The sequence below is a fragment of the Falco peregrinus genome, chromosome 5 (assembly GCF_023634155.1).
Source record: "Falco peregrinus isolate bFalPer1 chromosome 5, bFalPer1.pri, whole genome shotgun sequence".
NCBI classification, from domain to species: domain Eukaryota; kingdom Metazoa; phylum Chordata; class Aves; order Falconiformes; family Falconidae; genus Falco; species Falco peregrinus.
Window position 1 is genome coordinate 43,197,678 of NC_073725.1, and position 22,856 is coordinate 43,220,533.

At 36.8% G+C, this 22,856-nt stretch overlaps 1 protein-coding gene across 1 annotated transcript in view; it reads left to right on the forward strand.

The window, feature by feature from the left end:
* Nucleotides 1-1,070: 1,070 nt before the first annotated feature.
* MALRD1 (MAM and LDL receptor class A domain containing 1) overlaps nucleotides 1,071-22,856 on the forward strand; it is a 282,749-nt gene continuing 260,963 nt past the window's right edge. The window contains exons 1-6 of the mRNA XM_027777677.2: nucleotides 1,071-1,233; nucleotides 5,371-5,511; nucleotides 9,735-9,829; nucleotides 9,911-10,072; nucleotides 14,856-14,949; nucleotides 19,510-19,653. Coding sequence (XP_027633478.2) covers nucleotides 1,071-1,233; nucleotides 5,371-5,511; nucleotides 9,735-9,829; nucleotides 9,911-10,072; nucleotides 14,856-14,949; nucleotides 19,510-19,653 — 799 coding nt within the window. The remainder of the gene's footprint in view (nucleotides 1,234-5,370; nucleotides 5,512-9,734; nucleotides 9,830-9,910; nucleotides 10,073-14,855; nucleotides 14,950-19,509; nucleotides 19,654-22,856) is intronic.

The window sequence follows — 22,856 nt, forward strand, 5'->3', positions numbered from 1 at the left end:
TAAGGTCCCTTCCAACCCAAACCATTCTATGATTATGCAAATGACAGGGGCGGGGATTGTATTTATAACTCAGTAACCCTGGACAGAGATTGAAAATGTTGGCAGGGTTATATATTTGGGATTCATATTGATGGTAGTTCGCCCTAATGATGAAATCCTGCAACCAGTGGCAAACTATTATCATTAATAATATCATTGTCATTATTTTGACTATTTCTGCCTGTGCTTGTTTGTGTGATCATATTCACTTTCCTTAAGAATTCAGATACAGGATCCTAAGTATCTCTAATTTTTTCTTAACCTTGGGAAACATTGATAGTATCACACAAAATATGTTTTTTTTCCAGAAAACACAGGAATCTAATAAATTGGAAAGTGTTCATTAATAACCAGTCTGTTAATGCATTTATGTAAATTGTGATTGCAATATGTTTCCATTAACAGCTGGGTACTCTAAAGCAATTCAGTCATTACCTGCAGTTGTAGCTCAAGTAAATAATAAATAGGTATCACTTTCAACTATCGGCATCATATGTGTACATGCTCTGAATTTTCTAAGTCTTTCCCTAGATCACTCACAATCCCTTTCAAGCAAAATCAACTTTGAATTTCTCAACTGTTTTCTACATCTGATGTACAAACCCTTCATAAGTTTTCTAAGCATTTGCCAACTCCTTCTGAGAAGAGAGCTTCATGAATGTTAGTCGCTTAGTAATTCTACTCTGTTTTTCTGTTATTTTCTTATCTAAGATATTTGCAAACTATTGGGCAATAAATCCAATCAGTAAGTTAATGATATACTGTTGACTTGCATAGCATGCACCAAAATTTTTTAGTCATAAAACAATGTTATAATTAAGTTAAATATTACCCAAAGACACACTGGGTTGAAAGTCACTGATTTGCAGAAGCCATATTTCCTTTAAGCTGCAGATTCAGAAAGTGAGGTTCTACAAGTATCTTTCAGAGGGATGTGTGGAAACACAGCTTTTTCAAAGACACTTCATGCCTGATACTAGACAATCAAAGTAACTCTTTTGCGAGTGAGAGCTTGGATAGTAACATAGCCCATGACCAGATTAATATTCTTTTGTGCATTATATTGCTTTGCTCTGGTAGATACTGGGTCATCTACAGGACGTGAATGCCAACATGGTGATGGCTCCTCTGCTCCACCTGGGGAGCTGTGTGTTTTCACCAACCATTATGGAGACAGCAGTGAAGAGAAACAGGGTAAGTCTCAGTGGGCTTCATCATAAGCATGACACAGTTTGCTGAATGCAGCAGCAGAGAAAACCAGGGGATGATTGGGTTTTTTTGATGTTACAAAAACATTTGGGAACTCTTACCCCGTGCTTCATTTGATTTTTCTAAGAATTTCTTTATGCTTCAGTTGGATTTTTCCTACTTAATTTTCAACCTCTATACAATACATCTTTCATAAGTCTTCATGTGGATATTATGTAGCAAAGCAAGTGTTTCCTTATCCACATAAATTCAATGGATATTTAACAGGTATTACTTCTTTTCCTTAATTCATGGTAAAATTTCTGAAATTCAGGTTTCATCTAAATATCTAGGTCAAGGTATAAGTGACAAGAGCTTTTTTTTTTTTTTTTTTTTTTTTCAGTCTAGACAAGGGGGAAAAGCTTCTTGAATTCATGAACTGACTCTCCTAGCTGAATTTGTCTCGTATTCAGAGGCTATGAATACATTTGCTGCTGTTGCCTTTAAAGGAAAGATCTAAGCAGTGAGAATTAATTTTAACTGCTAAAGTCTGAGTAAATTTGCATCAGCAATCTATTTCCCGAATACTGTAACACAAAACAGTGCTGTAAATGATTTCATATGATGCATAAGATAGTCCTGCTCTCTGAGCATCTTTCTGAGCATCTTTGTTCTGGTATGCAAAGAAGTTTGGATTTACCAAAAATTCTGATTTCAACTAGAAGCTTATCCAAGTTCTTCCACTCACTGTGCAACAAAGAAAGCTAATGTCCTTGTTGGGTTTTTAAGGTTTAGCTTTAAATCTGAAGTAGATTGTCTTTAGATAACCCTCTTTGTTTCTGTGAACACTGAAAAATGTTAATTTGAGTATGTTAGTGATCAGTAAAGTCAGTTGAAATCTGTGGGAAAGAGCAGTAACTTAAATCCAGATTACCCAAATTAGTGTGCCCAGATATGCGCTGTTTCTCTTCTAAGAGTTTTATGCAAATACAACGCAGATATCTGTTTGGAACAGGAGTCTAGAATCATCTCTAAGATACTTTATTTTTGTTCTTCTGTGAATAAGAAAATTGTTGAGACTGTATTGGGTATCAATACATTTGGTAACTTTATTTTACTGGACTGAAATGTCATAAATACCAGTGGCTGGAAATTACACCTGTTGAACCTCCTGATGTGTCACTAACACATCACAGGTCAGCATATTTTTTTTTATCAGTTGCACAAGAGATAGTTAGGCTGTGTTTCACTGCATATCTTTGAAATCATCACTGTGCTTTGCCTTGGTTTCCCTAGGAAGAGTGTTTCCTCCAGGCAGCATTTTCTGTTACGATTGCAGACTATGCAGCAAGAAATGCATTCTTCCATTAATTTTTGTGGATGCTTTTTACACTTGCTTGTTGAGGGAATACTGCTATAGATAAATGCTTATATGAAAGTACAGAAATTAAAAGTTGCTCCAAGTCTAGTTTAGAAAAATGAGCCTATGGTTCTCTGAAAGGCCTGAATACCAAATAATGTTGTATTTTAAGTATGGATAAGCAAGAGTACTGGAACAAGGTTCCACAGGCTGTGGATGCTGGGGCTGCATGGATAATGCTTTGGATCACTCCTGGAGAGAAGTTAATGTCAGATATAACTTCAGATCAGGGTGTCAAATTGAAGATTCATCCCACTGACACCGATGTTTCTGATTTGGGATTATTGCTAAATAGTTTTTCTCCTTAGGTTTCAGCTCACCAATCTCATGTCCGTGACAGGATTGTGCTGTTTTCTCTGGGCTCTTTTCAGGTTTAAGGATGTTTCTGCACTGAAAATAATCAAAGCTGGTATTTCAGATGATGCGTTTTTATTGTCATTTTGGAGTTCATATGTAGCTGGTTTGTGCTTTGCCACAGCGTTGGAAAAGGAGCAGAATAAACCCTACAGTCATTTTTTTTTAATCCTTGAACTACTATTGCAAAACACTCACCAGGGGGTGAATGATAACTAACTACTCTTAAAAAATATTTTACTCCCACAGTATCGCAAACTGAGATTTTATACACATACACACTTGAAATAGAGCCTTACATTGTAGCCTGTTTCTGAGACTTGGAATTTTTCCTTAGAGGCTATTTGAAATATTTGTTTTGTTCACAGGAAATTCAAAAAATATCTAGAACATGCTACACATTTCTTCCTTCTGGCCTTTTCTTCCCTAAGCAGTGACTTTGTCTTTCTAAATCTATCTTCCAGCAAATTTACATTGGTTTGCCTTCAGGTTATATTTTCTGTGAAAATGAATATTGCCTTGAAAAATAATAATGAATGATCAAGTGGGTTAAGTGGGTGGGTTTTTTTTAAATTTAAAAAGGTGCTGGTTTTGCTATTTTGTACTGATTTAAAATTATTTTTTCAGCCAAAAGAAAATTTATGATGTGATTTGGTGCATTTCATGTAATGTGAAGCAAATATTCCTCAGCAGTGTTTGTGCTTTTGATGAACCACTGACATGCTTTTCAGCCACTTAAAGAGCTAAGGAAAAAAAGCAGCAATAAAAAGTGGGTTGATGAATTAGCCAGTCTGCACATTAACTTGAGACTGGAATGCTTACGTGAATTATGTCTATTTTCTCCTCTCTTAATTTTTATAATTAATTGTTGCAGTAAGTTGATGTGAATATGAAAGCCATGAAATTGGACATCATTGTATGACTGTAAACACTGCAGTTGCAACTTTATTTAAAACTATTAGTGCACTGTGATAATATAGAATAGACCGGAAGCATAGGTAGGGGCCTGGAGTAAACACCAATATGAGAGGGAGCGCGAAAGCAATCCAGCTCTTGTGTCTAACTAGAATCCTGATTAGAAGGTGGAGTCTTAACCCATCCTCCTCTGCTTTACAAAAGAAAATGAGGGTGAACTGAAAGTTTCCACACAGCACATGAAATCTGGAGACAGTCCCACATACTGGGTATTTTCCTTGGAGTGAAGTTGCAATAAGCTTGCTCTTCACAGAAGCATCTGATTAGAGGTTTCTTTTTTTTTTTTTTTTTAATAATCCTTCCATCACCACAATAAATTATTCAAGGAATGGGGCTGTCCAGCCTGTCAGGCACATCCAAGCTCTTTCATTCAGTTTGGATGCAACGCTAAAAGGGCTGTCTGACACCAGAGCAGAAACAAACAAATGACCCTCCCTCCCAGTAAGCTATTATTTATCTGGTCACATACTCACCTCAAATTCCCTGAATGAACTGGTACACCATACTGGCTTCTGTGCCAGAAAGACAAGTTCTGCCTCCCTTTTTAACCTATGCTGCCCTACAGGGGAATGTGGAATGGGGAGCAGCAGTCCTTCCCCACCACGTGGCTATGTGCACTGGAAGAAATCAGATCAGAGGAAAGGCAAATGGGGAGATTGTGCCATTCTGAGGACTTGTTTCAGCTTTTCTCTAAACAGCATGGTTTCCGCTTTGATGTGGCAGCTTAGTAAAGATGATAAGCACTGGTAAACTTTGGAGTATGTCATGTGATGAGAGCCTCACCTTTCTGTTATTAGGCCCTGGGGTGTTTCTGCAAATGGGCTTATATTCAAAGTTCCTGAAAAATGCAGGTTGCAAAGTGGTGAAATAACCAGTAGTGGAATAATTATTTTTTTTTTCTATCTGGTTATTTCCTGGTGTTATGGTTTTTGGGTTTTTTTGGTTGTTTGTTTGGGTTTTTTTTAATTCCTCTATGCAAGGGCCCTGGATAAACAAAGGATATACTGAAATTCTGCAGCTGATAGCTGCAGTGCTTTTTAAGAACAGCCTCTGCATATAAGCTTTGCTAGCTTGGACAGTTTCCTACAAGTAGGTAGCTACACACATATTAGTGAAGAAAAAAGCTTATGTTATAATAATATTATGTAAATGGACAGGATTTGGCAGGGGTAGGGCTTGATGGTTTGTTTTGGTTGTTTAGTGTTCATTCTCTCTTGTATCTCTTCCACTGCCCTGTTTCTCTTTGTTCATGATTTAAAATTGTGGTGTCTCACTTTTTAGGAGGTTGTTTGGAGTGTTTCTGTGTACTAGTTAAATAGCAAGTGATGGTGAGGACATACCCCTTTGCTTCTGTTTTTGGGGTTTTAATTTTTTGTTTGTTTGCTTCAATTCAGGTTTCTCCTGTGAAAAGTGTGATTTTGAAACTGATCTATGCAAAGCTCTTCATGAACTGGATTTACAGCCTGGATGGATAAGAAGAAATGGTCAATCTAGCATGGGACCACCATACTTTGATCACAATGGGAATGACAGTGGTACAAATCCTCATGTTCCTTGAGGAACCTATAAGCTCTTACGAATTATGTAGATCTCTGTTTTATTTGCTTAATTTTACTAATTACTTGACAATTCAGCTGTATTCTGCCAAATGTTTTCTGAGCACTTGAGTCCAATTTTTTAGGTTATTTTAATTACAATAACCAAAATTCCAGAAAAAAAGGCAGTATTTCAGAAAGCAATTAATGTATCATGGAGGAGCAAGTAATCAGTCATCAGGAGTCATGTTTTATCTACCTGAGTGACCTTTATCTGTTCTGGAGGTTTCTGGTGTAGTTTCAGTCTTGATGGTTGCAAAGTTTAGAAATGAGTATTGGCTCCTCCATTTTGAGATGTATTTTCATTTGTTCTTGGATTAATGAGTGCCTGGAGTGTGTGTTTATCTATTATCTGTGGCCTAATATTACTGCTGCAAATACGTTAAGGTGATTTTGGATCTGAGCATGGGAAGAGCTTTGATAGCCTATTTGAGCCAGCTCTTCTCTAAATTTTACTGCAATTCCACTTTGCATCAAAGACTGTCCCTCAACCAAGTAATTCACTGTCCCTGTCTTCAGGCAAAATATGTCCCTTAAATCCAACTGCTAAGTTAACCCTGCTTTCCAAAACTTGGCTTCTTCCTTCTCTAATACGTGATTTTCTTCATACCTTTTTAGCTAACTTGACCCAAATTTTTTAGCTGCAGTGGGCTTTCTCCTACAGTGAGCTTTCCAAAGCTGTCAGAAAGCTTGTTTGTAAGAAAGCAAGGAAGGAGGGAAAGAATTTGGTGAGAACACTTAATCTCACAGTAAAAATGGGAGCTGGTTGAGGTAATCACCCCAAACTGTTTCTCTTCTCCATATTTTCCTATTATTCTCTCCCTTTCTCTCCACCCACACCCTTTCACCTCTCCTGTGCGCAAGCAGTGCTGCAGCAGCCCTCAGAGAAAGCACCTGAATGCAGGCATGCAGCGTTGTGGAGTGTACAAGCATATAACCTTATGTGGGATGAAAGTGTTCTGGTGAGGCTGTTTAGCCTAGGTGTTTTTCACCTCATTCCCAAACTGTGATTATCTGGGAGTGTGGAAATCTGTACTGTTCTGAAGTAAGCGGCACCTCCTACACATTGCATAAGCTACCAAACAGGTAGAAGTTCCATATGATGCTTAATGTGAATTGGTGGTTTGAAGAAGAACATGTGGAAAACTTGCTTAGACATCAGCAAAATAAGAATGGCACAGAACGTTTAAAACTTTTCATAGAAGAAACATCAACACCACCCTGCCCTTCCCCCTGCCTCAGTCTACATTTTCCGGCAAGTTCTCATTCCACAGCTGACAATTTTCATGATTCTTTGTAATTAGGAAACTTTATTCATGCAATGTACTTTTAATAGCTTCGTTTTTTGCTTGTGCATAGTATACAAGCACATCCTGCTGTTTGTACTATGCTTCTGAAAACAAGGCTGCTCTTAAATAAATGTTGATTTAAACTGACATTAACACAAAAACTTAATTAACTACTAAGCGTTTTTCATAAACGTAAGTTTTATTTCAAGTATGTAAGTTGGTTGTGAAGCATTTTATCTTAAAAAAAAAAATGACAGCTCTTCTCATCAAGAAGCAGATAAAAAACAAATACTATGGAATAAAAATATAGCAAACTCTTGACTAGAATCAATTAATTAACCAGGTGACAGTCTTGTTCTAGTTGAAGTTTCTAGGGTTTCTGCTTGATTGGTCATATATACCGCATCAGGATGTGGCAAAGACCTGAAAGATATTCTTGCTTATAACCAGGAAAATGGGTTGCTCTTATCTTGTGAAGAACTGGTAGGGGAGGGTAAGATTTAACTTATGCAGACACCCAAAGCCAGAAAAAGATTGAGAAAACCATTAGCTTCAAGTGTTTGAGAGTTCATTACAGAGAAAATAAACTGTTCAGTCTTCTGTATACTCCTATTGACTTGTTTTAGGTTCTTGGTCACCATTGCATCTGCCAGGTCTGAATTGTATGGTAACCATATTAATCTAAGTTATTTCGACCAGATAACAGAAAGCTTGAATACTTGTACATATTCAGCTTTCTGAAAGGCTGTGTACTTATGTTTGTGGACTGAATGACCAAGGAGATTTAAATATATCTAGTTATTTCAGTTTTCTACCTGGTGAATGGCTAAACTGTATTTCCATTTTCTGAATGCTGGTTCTAATGCATAGGAAATATTTATTTCCTTATGGCAGCTATTCAGGTTTTCCCACTGTTGGTGACTGACTCAACAGACTGTGTTGTAAGTTTTATGTTGGTTCCTGCTTAAAGACCAGAAATTATATCATATGTTGATAACTGAGCCAAGTATGCTTGATGGTAGAGTATTAAAGAGACTTCCTGCCAACAGAATAATGCACACATGTTAGCAGAAGACCAAAGATCACCTGGTAGATGTAATTCCTTTGAAGATTCACGTAATCATTTACTAGAACCCAATACGTTTTTTTAGCTCTGTTTCTTCTCATGGTTCTTATTTTCACTGAAAATGTAGTTGAACAGACTAGTGATGACAACCACTTTAAAACAACGACAAATCAAAACACAACCTGTTTTTACTAATTGAAATCTGTTATCTATGCAGATGTTTAATGTAAAATCACTGTTCAAAGAATTTCTTGAAATTACTCTTTCTGCCCCATCTGTGTAAGGCACAACGTTCCTGTGGCAGGTGAATTCTGGCCTTATTTATGAGTTTAGATACATTTATCTTTAGGGAACTAAAGGAAAAAAAGTTTAAAACTTTATGGAAGTTAAAAACCAATGAAACAGATTGGAGTCAGGGATAGGGCTCTGCTGAGGCACCAAGCCATCTGTTGTGCGTAGGAAGAATAACCTTGCAGCTGGCAGGCTCAGAAAGTGCTGCCTAAGCAGTCATGAAAGGCCTAAAATCTAGGGAGAGCATGGCTGCTGCTCTAGTAGCAGGCTGCAAAATGCTTTTCTGTGGAGGATTGCTCAGCTGGCTCCAGCACTGAGCTGGTCTTATGGTCCTTTGTCAGCGACTCGCTAGTTGCACTCAAGGATGAGAGGTCAGGGTGGGTAGTTTTAGAGATGAAGTATTTAGATATTCCTACATATGTCTGATACTTTGTTTCTGTAGTCATCTTTGGGTTTAGGACTTTTTTAAAAAAATTATTTCAGTTCTACTTGGCTTTTTTGTCCTTCATCTTTCTCCTTTCATTTACATGTTGATGTCAGAGGGCAGCAGTTTACTGACATTGCTTGGAGTTTGGGAAGGAGGAGAGAAGGGAAAGGAAGGAAAAAAAAAAAGTAGGTTAAGCCTTCCCTCCTCCTCTCCTTGTATCCTTTAACCTCTAAAATCTCTGAAATCTTTACATTTGGGAATAGCCACATTTTGACTAGCAGCACTTAATACCCTAAAATAGGATGGTTACATTCCATGCTTCAGAAGATCTGAAACAACCTTGTCAGGAAGAGACAAAAACCAGTTAAGAGGCATAGCAACAACTGTATTTCACTGACCTATTGAGCTGTTACACTTAGAAGTAAAGCAGAGCTTTACTTTGGACTTTGTAAATGTTGTTAATTCGTTTTCTAAATGGAAAGATAGCCACTGTCTTTAATGGTAGTGTGTAGATTCTGAAGGCAATCCTTTATATCGGGAAGATGTACAAGAATACCACAACATCATCTCCTCAGTGAGACAATTTTCTGAGCATCCAAAAAAAAGACCCATGTCCTGTGGAACAGAACACTATAGCCTCTTCTCCCATCTTCCACCACCTCCTTAAAGACTCTAACTGTGGTAATAAATCTGTATTTTTGGTTAAGCCAGTTTGTTGTTTAGGCATGAAATATGTGATATATTAAATGGAGTTTAAGCTCTTCGATCAGCTTGCTGAGCTAGTCTTACTCTTTCCAAAAATTTTGTGCTTATTAATTGAGTATTCAAGCCATCAACATTTGAAATGTTTTGGAACCCTACTTGATATTTCTGCAGGAACGTGGAGCAAGACTGTGTTGTCATTTTAAATGAACAAAAGCTTGGCACACAACAGCTGCAAGTGTGATGCAAATTTTTCTGGGGAAGAACTTCTAGATGGCTTTGTAATTATTAATTCAAACCTGTATGCAAACCCCTTCTTGTTTTACTGTTACATTTTGTATAACTTCTATCCAAGGTTCTAAGATTTCTTTTTTATTCCTTTTAATAGCTTATTTCCTCTCACTGTCCCCTGAAATGCAATCTTCTTCTGCAGCTTTAAGGACAAGTGTTTTCCTCCCAACTGACAAAGAACACGTTTGCCAGGTATTTTGATGCATAGTCCTTGTGTTTCATTGTTTGTTACAGTACTTCCCTGGAATAATCAGACGGGTTTTTTTGTCCTAGATTACATTTCATTATTGGATCAGTCAAATGAGTGGAACGTTGATGGTGGGGCTTCAAAAGCACTATGAAGATGCTATTACAAACATCTGGCAAGTTTCAGGAGGACTGCAAAATCGGTGGAAAGCAAATACCATCACAATCAATAGCACTGAAAAGTATGAGGTTGGTAAACTAAAGTGACTGTAAATTGCACTTGTTAAATGGTGGTTTATAAATTGTGGGTTTCTTAATAATTCAAACCTAAATATTTTGTAAGTGGAAAGCATTAGTATGTGGTAGAAGAGAGAGAAGCTATTTGGAAGTTCATAATTGGCATTAACAAATGCTGCTTGTTCAAACCTAACTGAAACTGTGCATGTGTCTTAAATAAAACAGTCAGCCTCACTGCATTATAAATCATCTATTTGCCCATAGAGGTGATCTGCTTGGGATCTTAACTTTCAGTACAGCATTCCCTTAGCCTCAGTCTAATTGTACCAATAAACTCCAGGTTTAATTTATATAGGAAATACCATTCTATACTATGAAATATTGTTCTATAGGGATGCTTCAGGTGACAAATACTGTACTTAACTATTCATTGTAGTTTTGAGCCTTTGTCACAGAACACATGCATATGGTTTTATTTTGCTCAAAGCTGCTGAAAAACAATGTAAGTGTCATACGCTATTTAAATATTTTTACATGTGCATTTACAAAAAACATTAGCACAGTAAATGTAACTTAGGGCTAAAATACCATGGATGATGTATACTTGCTGTTATGCATAATACTGGAGGGAAAGTGGGGAGCAGAGGAGAAACTGAGGCATTTCCTCCTACAGTAGTTACTGTGAAGAGTTGGTTAGCACGCAGACCTGAAGGCATGAGAGCATAGCCTTATTTTGTTAAACCATATGAGTAACATAATTACTTGACTTGCAGAGGTAACATTGTGCTAAAGCATCTAACAAGATCAGGATATTTAAGTAATGCTTGCCTATTCAACCCTGAGAATGGATGTTGTGAAGTACTTGTACCTAACTCAACACAAGTATCCGTGTTCTTTCTTGTCAGTAACTTCCCTGGCATGAGTGTATGAACAGCAAGCTGAGATTGTACCAGAATGGTTCAGTTCTAGATGTACTTTTTCATCCTTCATATTGTTTAGAAAATTGAGTGAGTCTGGGAATAGTTAATATGATATGGCATCTTCTTCCTCTAAATTTCTGGATCAAATACTAATTAGATTATTGCTTGCAAACCTTATCCTTTGGCTTCTATAAAGTGAACTGATGGGCACAGTCCAGCTTTAGAGAGGCATGTGTCAAACTTACTGCAGTGGTCATTACAACTGGCTGAAGAAATGTAGCTGGCCACCTCACCAAACCTAAAGCCTGAGGTTGAATAAACTTTCTTCTTTGGTTGCACATTCTTTCTCCAGTGACAACCTGCAAGATGCTGGTCATACAAGTGAATGCAATTTGTTTGCCCTTTTTCACTTGTTCTTTTGATATGACAAACAATATGACACAGGGCTATCTGTGGCATATTTAAAGATCAAATTTTGATGATTAAAGTTTCTATGGGAAAAAAGTGGATGGGAAAAACCCCTTTTTTGGGGTGTAGTAATCTCTTTGAAATAGGGTGCTTGAGTATTTTTATTCATTTTTCAGGCACACCTGATGTGAAATTTTAATTAAAATCAACCTCCACTGCTTATTTTCTTTGCTCATTTTGATATTGACTATTTAATACTTTTGTCTCTTCCTACTTAAAACCCCCCCAAACCTTTTGATTATGGAATAAGGAATTTGGTTTTGACTTTCAAAAATCTCCACTTGCAAGGAATTCTGATATAGAAAGATTGCCACTGCTTTTATTACTCTACACACAGACAAAGCTCAGTATGTCTGTTTTGGCTGTGTTTTGGAGAACTGTATCATGGTTTGCTGTCCTAAGACACTTTCCCCCTGATCTATTGAGAACAAATTTGTGCCTGTCAGATTTCATTAAGGGAAATGGTTCTGTGCGTGGGGTTCACGTTTGTCTTTGTGCTTGATACCTGTGTTTTACCTTGGGCATTGTTGCTGCACTGGGAGTCTGTCCCCATGGCTGCACTTGTGGAGGAAACCCAACCTGTGTTAGATCCCACCTACATTGCCACTACAGCTTTCCTTGCTACTAATGGAGCTGCAATGTTAATTTGTTCTGACGGTTGCAGATATTGCACATTTAGGCAGCGCTTGTTAACTGTAGTTATGAGCAAACAGTGTCATCAGGTAGACATTTTCATTACAGTTTTTTGGACTGAAGAAGCTCTTGGCTTTTTGTGAGAGGGAAAACTGAACGGTTTCTTGCTCAAATAAATGTGGATGGGAGTCATGTCAGTTATTACTAGACTGAACTCCTCAGGGGAGGGCAGATGGGTATCTGTGCCAGGGAAAGCCCAGGTAATCTGTTTTTAGACCTGAAAGCAGCTGGAGGCATCTAGCATTATATTCTGTCATTTGGAAGTGGGAAAGTTAAGACAAGGCACGATGAAGAAAAAAAAAAAAAAATAGAACTGACACTTTTCTCAAGAGAGATGACTTCAGAGTTGCAGCACTGACTCAGACCCTAGTTCAGTCAGCAGTAAACCTTTCATAGACTTCAGGGCATCTTGCTCCCCTCCTGTAGTCAAACATTTTAAAATAGGAATAGATGGTCTTTTTTATCATTGAAGAAACTTCCCTGGGTGTTCAGAATACCAAGATGTCTTGAATGACATCAGTCAGCAGGGAGCTATTTGTAGAGGCATTGATAACATATACATTTAAAGCAAGCCTCTTAAATCCATGCTTTTTATTGTATTAACCAAGTAAACAAACACTGTTCGTGAATTTTGAGAGAAAGGAAGTTGTTAAATACTTTGTGCACTTCAGTTGAATATGAACTTGAAGCCACCTCTGATTTTGTACCGGCAAAGTGAGAAAGCACCTGATTAGCACTGCCCAAATCACTGTGTCACTTGAAGCCCCAACTACAAGCCATATAAAAATACATATTACAAATAAAGTTATTAATAACTAGATTTTGACTTCACAATGAAAATATACTGTGAAAAGGTCAAATATTTGTCAGATCCCTGATATGAAATAATATTTACTGTGTTTCTAATCACAAAATAGTGCTCTGGAATTTTCTAGAACCTTACCTGAAACTGTGTGATCATAGAAATGAACAGTATGAATATACTATTTGTCCTTCTACCGGTGATGTCACCAAAGTACACATTAATTATACATGTTGTTGCTTCAACATTTAACAATTCAAAATACAGTTTTCTGAAACAAATTAAATGAACAAATTTCCAAGCTGCTGATTTTCAGTCATGTAAACATATTATTGAATGTGATATGATGCCATAAATATTTAGTGTGGCATAGTTATTCTTTCCAAGTAGATATCAGTGTGACATGAAGTAAACATTGTTACATTGAAAGAATTTCAAACAAAAGCTTATATTGGGATTAACCCTGTTCTTTCAAAACTTCTGGATTTCAATGAACTGCATTCTTTCCATTGTGCTACAACTGATCAAAGAAGTATGAACACACAGGGTGCCATTATGTCTTAACAATACTACATTAGAAAATGCAGCTGTCCATGCGTATACTAACAATGGTCCCCATGGAATAATTGCCAGGGAAAATGGTTACTGGCTATCCTTCTCCTTAACACTGGCTGTGTTAAAACAATAAACAACATATTTTTATATGTGTGTGTATATATAGATAAAAATCGACTAGATGTGGATTTCTCACTGGTGATATGGTAGATAACATTACACCTTTCTCTGTTGTGTAATGCCAGGATAATTTGACTTTATAGGCTGCCACACTTCTTGTGTAGGTGAACAACAGCTTAAGAAAAACAAATAAATAAACCTGCCAAAACTCTATTCGCCCCCCCGCCCCCCCACCAAGACCTCAAAGCATACGGTCATATACTCGGCTGACGTGTCATTTTGTACAGTGGCATACCGTACCCTTGATGATAACTTCTAGGGTAAGTGCAGGTTTTCTGCTACAATTTCTTAAACTATGCTCAGAATTGCCCCTGAACTCTAAAGCTAATATTTGAAAATTTATTCCTTAGCTAATGCTGTACATTGACTATTATGATCTAGAATGTATCTCTAGGTAGATTGGGCCTCCAGAACTCTGGAAAAATGTAGAGCTGTACCACCCCAAGATAGGGCTATGGAATTAGTTAAAGAATATTATTCATATGATTGATTTGTTGGGTTGTTTTTTGTTGGGTTTTCCCAAGGACTATGGTTGCTTGATCTACAGCACTGCAGAAAAAATGTGGTGCTCTCCACATTTACAAATGCAGGTTGAAATCTGCCCTTAAGATGGAAATGTAAAATATTTGTAACTTCTTGCTTATAGAAGACTTCGTTAGGGAAAAAAAACCCAACCATTGTTGTAACATTAGAGCAGAATAACAGTTGACCAAGCACTCCTCAAGGTTTGTTCTGGCTCGATGAAATTTGATGAAAGGCTTTGAATCAATGGTATTGTTGGTCTGACTTTGCTCCAGGTCTCTGATAAATTCTGAAAACAAGCAGAAATTGTTCACTTTTACAGTCTCAGGTGGAATAATGGCTTGATAAATAACAAAATCGTTTGTATTTCTTAACTGTTGTGGTCCTTGCTTAGATTTTAATGCATTTTATTGTCATTTTTAGTTCCTTCCTGTTAAATACTGCTTCACTTTTGAATTGGATAATTATATCTCTGTGCTGACAAGCCACAGATATGTGAAAAAGCCAGGATGCTGATCCTCCAAAACTGTAAAGTGCATGATTTGAGTTCTCATATTTCTAATAGAAATTGTATGGACTAGACTGTCATATCTCAGAAGGATTTGGATCTTGTATGTGACACTGGTGAATGCCATTTCTTGTTGATTTGCTGCAGGTTATCTTTTTGGGGATGGTGGAGACCCAAAGAGAAGGCGAAACTGTTGCTATTGATGATATTACTTTCAGCGAAGGATGTTTTCTGACATATGGTAAGGATACCTGTTTTTCAGGAGACAGATCATTTTACTTTGTTTTTGCCTTGGACTGGAAAAGAAAACACAAAGGAAAGTTTTCTGGTATTCTAAGGCTTTCTTAACTCCTTAAGTGTTTTCATTTTCATTCCCCTAAAATGTCATCTGTCTTACCACATCTCAATGCAGTTACAAAGAATGACAATAAATACCTTAAGAAATCTGGTACAGTATAAATGTAGCTTCCTGCAGCCAAGAGAGCACTAGGGCCTCACCGGGCAGAAAAGATCTGGTTTTTACCAAAGAACTGATGTGTTCAGCCAGCTCAGGGAAAGCCTTGCAGCTGATTTTAGTAAGAGTCCCAAGGGACTTGTGCGTATTTTTAAATGTATGAAGGTCCTGATTCTCAACTGCATGGTGGGGCTATTTTGTTCCACTCTGCTGCATTCAAGAGCTGTAATGTCAGGCTAGTCAGCTCTGCAGCCAGACCATCCCTGCATCTTGGGATTCTTCAACAAAACATCTTTCATTTCTCTTTTCAATCCAATGTATTTTCATGGGAAAGGATTACTACCCATCCTAGTATAAATTAGATTGCTTGCTGCTCTGGATTACACAGGAAGATTGCACTGTGGCACCTATGTCACATCCTCAGGTGACCACAGTCCTGATTCGAAGCACCTCCTTGGTTTTCCTGCCTCTGACTCTTAGCACAGGCACTGAGGGTTTAGTCTTTAAATTTAAATTGAGGTATAGAATGCAGTGTTTGACACAGACAAAGCTAGGTTTTTATGATTGGGTTTGTGTGCCATGGTCTAAAATAAAGCTCTGCAGATTTCCAATTCAGGAATGGGAAAAACTGTTGAAAATAGTTGCACATGGTTATTAAAGTGTCATGGTTTAACCCCAGCCAGCAACTAAGCACCACACAGCCACCCAGTGGGATGAGGGTAATTTATCAGAAGATTAAAAGTAAGAAAACTTGCTGGGTGAGATAAAGACAGTTTAACAGGTAAAACAGAAGTTGCATGTGCAAGCAAAGCAAACCAAGGGATTAATTCACCACTTCCCATCAGCAGGCAGGGGTTCAGCCATGTCTGGGAAATCCAGGGTCCATCACTGGTAACGGTTACTTGGGAAGACAACCATCACTCCAAACATCCTCCCACCTCCTTCTTCTCCCAGCTTTATATGCTGATCATGATGCCATATGGCATGGAAAAATCCCTTTGGTCAGTTGGGGTCAGCTGTCCCAGCTGTGTCCCCTCCTAGCTTCTTGTGCACCCCCAGCCCACTCGCTGATGTGGAGGGGTGGGAAGCTGGAAAGGCTTGGCTCTGTGTGAGTGCTGCTCAGCAATAAAGAAAAATATCCCTGTATTATCAACACTGTTTTCAGCACAAATCCAAAACAGCTTGATACCAGCTGCTATGAAGAAAATCAACTCTATCCCAGCCAAAACCAGCACACACACTAGAGTGCTGAGCAGTTGTAAACAGATCAAAGTAATAGCAAGATACAAATCCTAGTGTAATGATTCAGATGCATACGTATTTATTTCAAATGGGATCTGCATTGGGGAAATGAAGTTTTGGATAACTAAACTTGGTCATGCAGATCTCACCATGTTTCAACTTTTTTGCAATGGAGAAATATAGAAGCAAATGTTATATAAATATTTTCATACCAAGGCCATTTTGCTTTTCTGTTTTGTAGAGGGTTTTCTAGCAGTACTACTTAAATGAGCAAAGATGCTAGTTTATAATTTTGGACATACTTGTCTGTGAACTCAGGTAAGTTTGCAGTGTGCTTTCTTTAAAAAAATGAATTTGGAACTGACAGTGCAAAGAGGACAGTTTTATGATTCTCCCAGCCTCTTTCTGTTCCTTGGAGGATTTCTGCAGATGAAAGGCCTTCTTTAAAATGGAAAAAAATGCATTGGTAGATTCTAGCAACCTGTATAATTGCTTAACCATTTTCCCCAGGAGGATATAAATCTCTCTATAAATATACTGGCTTTTTTCAAAAGCAGCGTTAAACTTACCTTACGTGGCAGCTGTTGAACTACATAGTGTGGCATACAGATTGTACTGCCACACTATTAAGTACCTCAGGTACATTCTAATAAGAGCCAGTTCTTATCCTGTGCTTTCATGTTAAAAAAAGTCAGCTTCGTTAGGTGATATCTAAATTGCTCACATCAGCCAAAACCAAGGTCAGAAGATATTAATTTTCTCCCTGAAAGAGGGATTTTACTACTGAACATTTTCCAATAATTAAAACAAAAGGTCAGGTTAATGCTTGCTTGAATTTGAAGTATTTTATTATTTAATCCTTATGGAATGTCTGAAGAAGACTTGAAATGAAGACCATTTTAATTGCATGAAATATGTATCAAAAATTTGCATTTTTAATCTAGCCTTCATGATTTTGAGTCCCAGCATAAATGCGCATAAGAAAATATTTTTATTCATTAGTATTTCTGTGCTTTTAGGGTCATGAGTAAAATAGCTTAAGTATTTGTGCTTTCAGGAGTCTCTTGATACAAACAGTGATGGCTAAATATAAATGTAATTTTATTAAGTTTTTTTTTTTTTCTTCCCTTGTCTCCCTCTCCTGTCTTCCAAACTGCCCCCCCTTTAGTCTTACCCAGCTCTACTAGAAAGCACACTCCATGCATTAAAAAAAAAATAAATCAATCAAACCCCTGTCTTCAGTATAGCGGTTTAAGATATTCTACAGTTTGTAGTTTTCCCAACAGCTGTCAAATTGTTGCAGTTATCACTCAAAACCACCATGGCTTGTTATAATACAATTGCATATGTACTGCAGAAAAAAGTATTTTAGCTGTCAAATAGAAAATATTAAAGGTATGCTCTAAAACATATGTAATACAAAATCTTCTTTAATTATACTTTTAGTAGACCTTCTATTCAAAGGCTTTGTATTCTTATCCAAGTGTCTGATTGCCCTGCAGAACTCTCTCTTGACTTCTGATGAATTACATACATGAAGAACTCTATTGTAATTGTCATTCTGATCTTGCCGTAGGGTGAAAGCAAAGAGCCCCAAGGTGTGAAAATGAAATGTAGTACAGAATGAAGTTTTTGTCCTCCTTAAATAATTTGTAAATCAAAAGTGGTATACCTTCTCTGCAAAGCTAGCTTTTTTCCTGGAAAACTGGAGTAATTATATATATATATATATACACATATATATATACCCACTACTTCTAATGTACAAATTTTGACAAAAATCTAGTATGAGTACTTGAACTGAAAAAATATCAGATTCCTTAGTTAATCCTAATCATGCCAGGATGTAGCCTTTTAGTATCTCAGATGCAGAACTAGATGTAGTGTCTTTCATATTAATTGCTACAGGGATGGGAGTCAGAATATTCAAAAAAATCTAACTGTTATCTGATATGCTGCAGAATTAGGAGCTAGAAAATGGGTATTTTGCTCCAAGAGACTGAAACTGATGTCAAAAAAACAAACCAACCTCAGAAATACTTATAACTAAATTTAAAAAATGCAGGATGAATCAAAATGTTTTGTTTCAATAATTAAAAAGTGTTTAAAGAAGACCTTGATTTCTTTTGAGTGTATTTGCAACTTTTTTTCAAATGTTGAAATTTGACAATATCCATCCTTTCCTAGACTGTTCTAGAATCTGGCATTTTCTGTGGGAAATAATTTTTCCACAGCTGTTCTCACTTAATACACATGGTTTGGAAAAAGTGCTTACATTTATGCAACATAAGAACAAGGAAGAAATGATAGGTTTGTAGCATCAGCTGGACAGGACATTTCACTGACATGTCAGTAATGTGAATAACACAGTATCTCTGAGATGCAGTAGACAGTAATGTCTATGTATACTGACATAAAATTCTTTCCATCGTACAGTTAGGAATCTCCCAGTTTTCTCTGAGATACCCTGACTACTATGGAAAAGTCTGTTTTAACCAGAAGATTGCCTTTCTTTTGCAATAATACTAAGAAATGGAACTTTCATTATCATAGTGTGGTCCTGCTTAAAATCATGATCATTGTAGAAGGCCACTAGATTAGTTGGGCATGATTTGTCCTTAAAATGTTCTTGAAAATATGTAGTGATGTATTCAGAATTTTTTTCATTCTAAAAAGAAGTATTCTGTTGCAAGTATTATGGAGATGCTGCTGAGTTTAACCTCTCAGAAGTGATTCTTCTGTAGCTATCGTCTATAAAAGTAAATAGGTGTTTCTTGTTATGACATGTCATTTTTTTACATTTCCTGGAAACTTTCTCTGTGGAAATGAATTTATTCATGAAGACTGCAACGACTGGCTAGTGTAAATAGCACTTTCTTGCTCCGAAAGAAGCATCCATCTTTAGGGAATGATTTTTAAAAATGTTATCATTAAAGATGGCAGCCTGAAATAATAGGCAGCATTTGGTGATACACAATGCTTTTGAAGTAACGGAGGCAGAAATGTTGTCAAGTAATTTAGTTAGCATCTGTTCCTAATAGGAAGTAGGCTCATAAATAATGACTTCTTAATGAGTTAAGTGATTTTTTTTTCTTTGTCTTTTAGCACGACAGTCTTCCAGTTTTGAGCTTGGCATGTGCGAGTGGCATTCAGATCAGCTGACTGAGCCTGCTATGTGGACCCAAATGCAAACCGGGTGCAAGATTGCCTCCTGTTCCTTCCTGAAAGATTGGAGCAACAATACTGAAGGTGGGAAATTTAAGTTAATGCACAATTACTATCTTTCATGAAGGATATGGTACCTGTTAGGACAAAGTGGTGAGACAATGTAGAAACGGAACAAAACCATGAAAAGTAATTGTATGTATTTTGTACTAGCTTTTGCTTCGACCATTTAGTAAAAGTGCTGTGAACACATGTACTAGTAGAACATGGAATATTTTAGTGTAAAAATTCCCATATAAACTGAGAAGTTATTTATTTTTTCTCCAGTTAATTCTTGCTATGAGATCTATGCAGCAATTTAATGAAATTACATTAAAACCATCAAAGCCCACAACCCTTGTGTTTGTTTTTTTCTATTTTGTTTTGGTTTTGACACTTCACAGCTTTACTTGTGTAATACTACTACGTTTGAGCATACAGTCAGGAATTTCACTTTAAGCCTTTAATTAGGGGAGCTGTAGAGAAACATTTATTATACAAAATAGTTTATTGCTCTTAAAACCAATGACATTAATCCAGTTGCAATTTACAGAATTAAAGAGAAGCACTTGTTTTTGAAGTCACTGTGTAGTGCTTGTCTATGGGTTTATGGGAAAGGTTTTTGAAAGCTTAATGGACATAAATGTCCAGTGTTGTGAGTGAAATGGAATCACCTTGCCAGCTAAGTGTTTGGCTGGTCTACTGAAACTGCCTTCAGAGGGGTTAAGTAGTACTAGTTGTAATAGTGTAATTTGTGATGTAGCTTTGAAGAACTGATAGCATGGAGATTACTGCTTGAACTTTGAGCCCATAGAAACGAAGTACATCTCATTGATAGCAGCAAAATGAATGTTTAGATATTGTTTTCATTTTAGAAAGATTTTAAAAAGAAAATTTAGCATGCATTTCAACACAATCTGGTAACTACAAGGCAAATTATAAAGGAATAGCAAGCAAAACTGCTTGAATGCATATACTCAAGACAAAATTTTGCGTGTTAACGTTTAGGTACAACAAAGAGCATATAGACTAGTAAAGCAGATTTTTTTTCCTCATCTTTTTAAAAAAACAAAACAAAACAGTCTCACCACCTTTCAATTTCCGCTGAGATAGCTAAGAAAAATGAGACTTTGTTTTTATTTTAAACAACTCCTTGAAAGTTATTGTATCAGTGCCATACCTTAACATGATACCTCAAGGGCTAGTAATGGGTACGAATTTCCCTTTTTATGGCAATATTGTGCTAACAGAAAATATACTGAAATTCTGTAAGTAGCTTTTACAGAACGAGGTCACAGGCAATGTCTATTGAAACAGCACAGGTTTTTGAAATGTCTGTTGTATAGGTGCTTGGGCATTATTGTATAAATATGCACAGGTAGTTGAGTAGGCTGAACATATAAAACAAACAACGGCTTGAGGACATTCCATGTGCTTCCATGTCTTAAAGGAAGAAAGAAAATGCGAGAAGAAATAAGTGTCAAAGCAACACACATAATTTAATTCATCATTAATGTTGGAAAGTAATGAAAAATCTGAACTATATTGCTCACCTTTGAACACATTCAGGATTTATTCATGCAGATTTGTTGAGGCATAAATAAAGAAGTTAAATATTAATTAAATTCTAAAAACTAAAGAAATTGTATGCAAACTGCAAAAATGCCATGCTTGAGGGCTCAAACTTGCAATGCAAACAGAGCTTAACTAAGCTTTAGTTTCTGATTTTGATCAAAGCTTTCGCTACTATAAATATGAAAGGTAAGAAACTAAATTATAAAGCAGAGGTCTAGACAATTATAATTTATAAAAAAAGGATTGCTTATAGGCTTTGAATAATCCTCATTTCCTGGTATTCTTAAATTTAATAAAATGCTTTCTGTCCTTGGCAGACTTTTTTTCTTTGTTCTCTTATTGCTTCTTTTCTCCAGTTTGTATTGTAAGCATTTTATCTACAACTTTGCCTCTTAATTTCTTTAATGTCAGAAGTTCTTACAGAGGTTTTATATTTCCCTGCAATACTGTTCAGAAAATACTTCTCTGATGTTCTTGTTTTCTTTATTGATATTTTCTGCATGCTATGTAGTTTCCATAATTCATTCTTCTGTTTGATTAATCTAGTTTTCTACAGTTGGGGTAACACTTCTTTAATAAGGAACTAATGAAACCAGTTCTCTACAAAATAAAAATAATAAGATTGAGATGCAAAAAGAAAGCAAAGGAAGGACCATGGCTTTTAGAACCCAGCATTTCACGGAACTGATGATAAAATCCCTCAAGTTTAAACATGAAAAAGCAGCCAAAACATTAGATTGTGACTGCATTACTTTTTTCTTTTTTTTTCTTCAAGATTTCATTCATGACTTGTGATTTCCTGAAACTTCACCTTCATAGCGTAGAAACAATGGCAGTTCATATTTGACCTCTTCTTTCCTCAGAGCTGTTGAGTAGGAAAGTTGCAGGGGATTGGCTCAGAGACTGAATAGTTCACTGCTGGCGAAGAGGAATCGCCAGAAAAGGCAAGGTCCACTCTGTGGCTTAGTTTAAACTGAAGCATCAGATGTTACTGTAAAACTAGTAGCAGAGATTCAAAGTCATGCGCTTTCTGAAATAAACCCCTGTGGCTTCAAGCAGAAGAGTGACGAAAGGTTTGAGTCCGAAAATGGTTAAGACGAAGTTAGGCAGCTACATATTTATAGGCTTTGAGTTTTCAGCGTAGCAGGAGACAGGCAGGTTCACTAGCCCACCTTAGTTCTAAGATGGCACTGGGCCACCTCAGCAGTAAGTTGTAAACTCTGCTTCTAGTTGGGCTCCATTGCAGTCTGTGGCTGATCTTTCCACAGGACTACAAGATTTTGCTTACGACAGACAAAATTTTTCTTCAAAACTGGAAGAAAAAAACCTGTCTCTCTAAAACCTGATTAAGCAGACGTGGAGAAAAGAAAAGGCTTTATGGAAATATAGTGACATCTACATTCTTTATCCCGGCAACCATTCCAGCATCTCTTGCCAGAAACACACATCGCTGTGACTCAGTAGCCCTACTATCACGTTGGCAGGAATGAAGTGGCTTTTCTGGGATTCTAATTCTGTTGTAATTCTAAAAACACGGGGAAGTTTGGCACTTCAGAAACAGAAAGTTGTGAAAACTCAAGAGAATAAGACATAAGAAGGTCAGAGCATAAACACAGTAATATGGTATGCAGGTATCAGACTGAGGGAAATTCAGACCCTAAAGAAGAGCTACA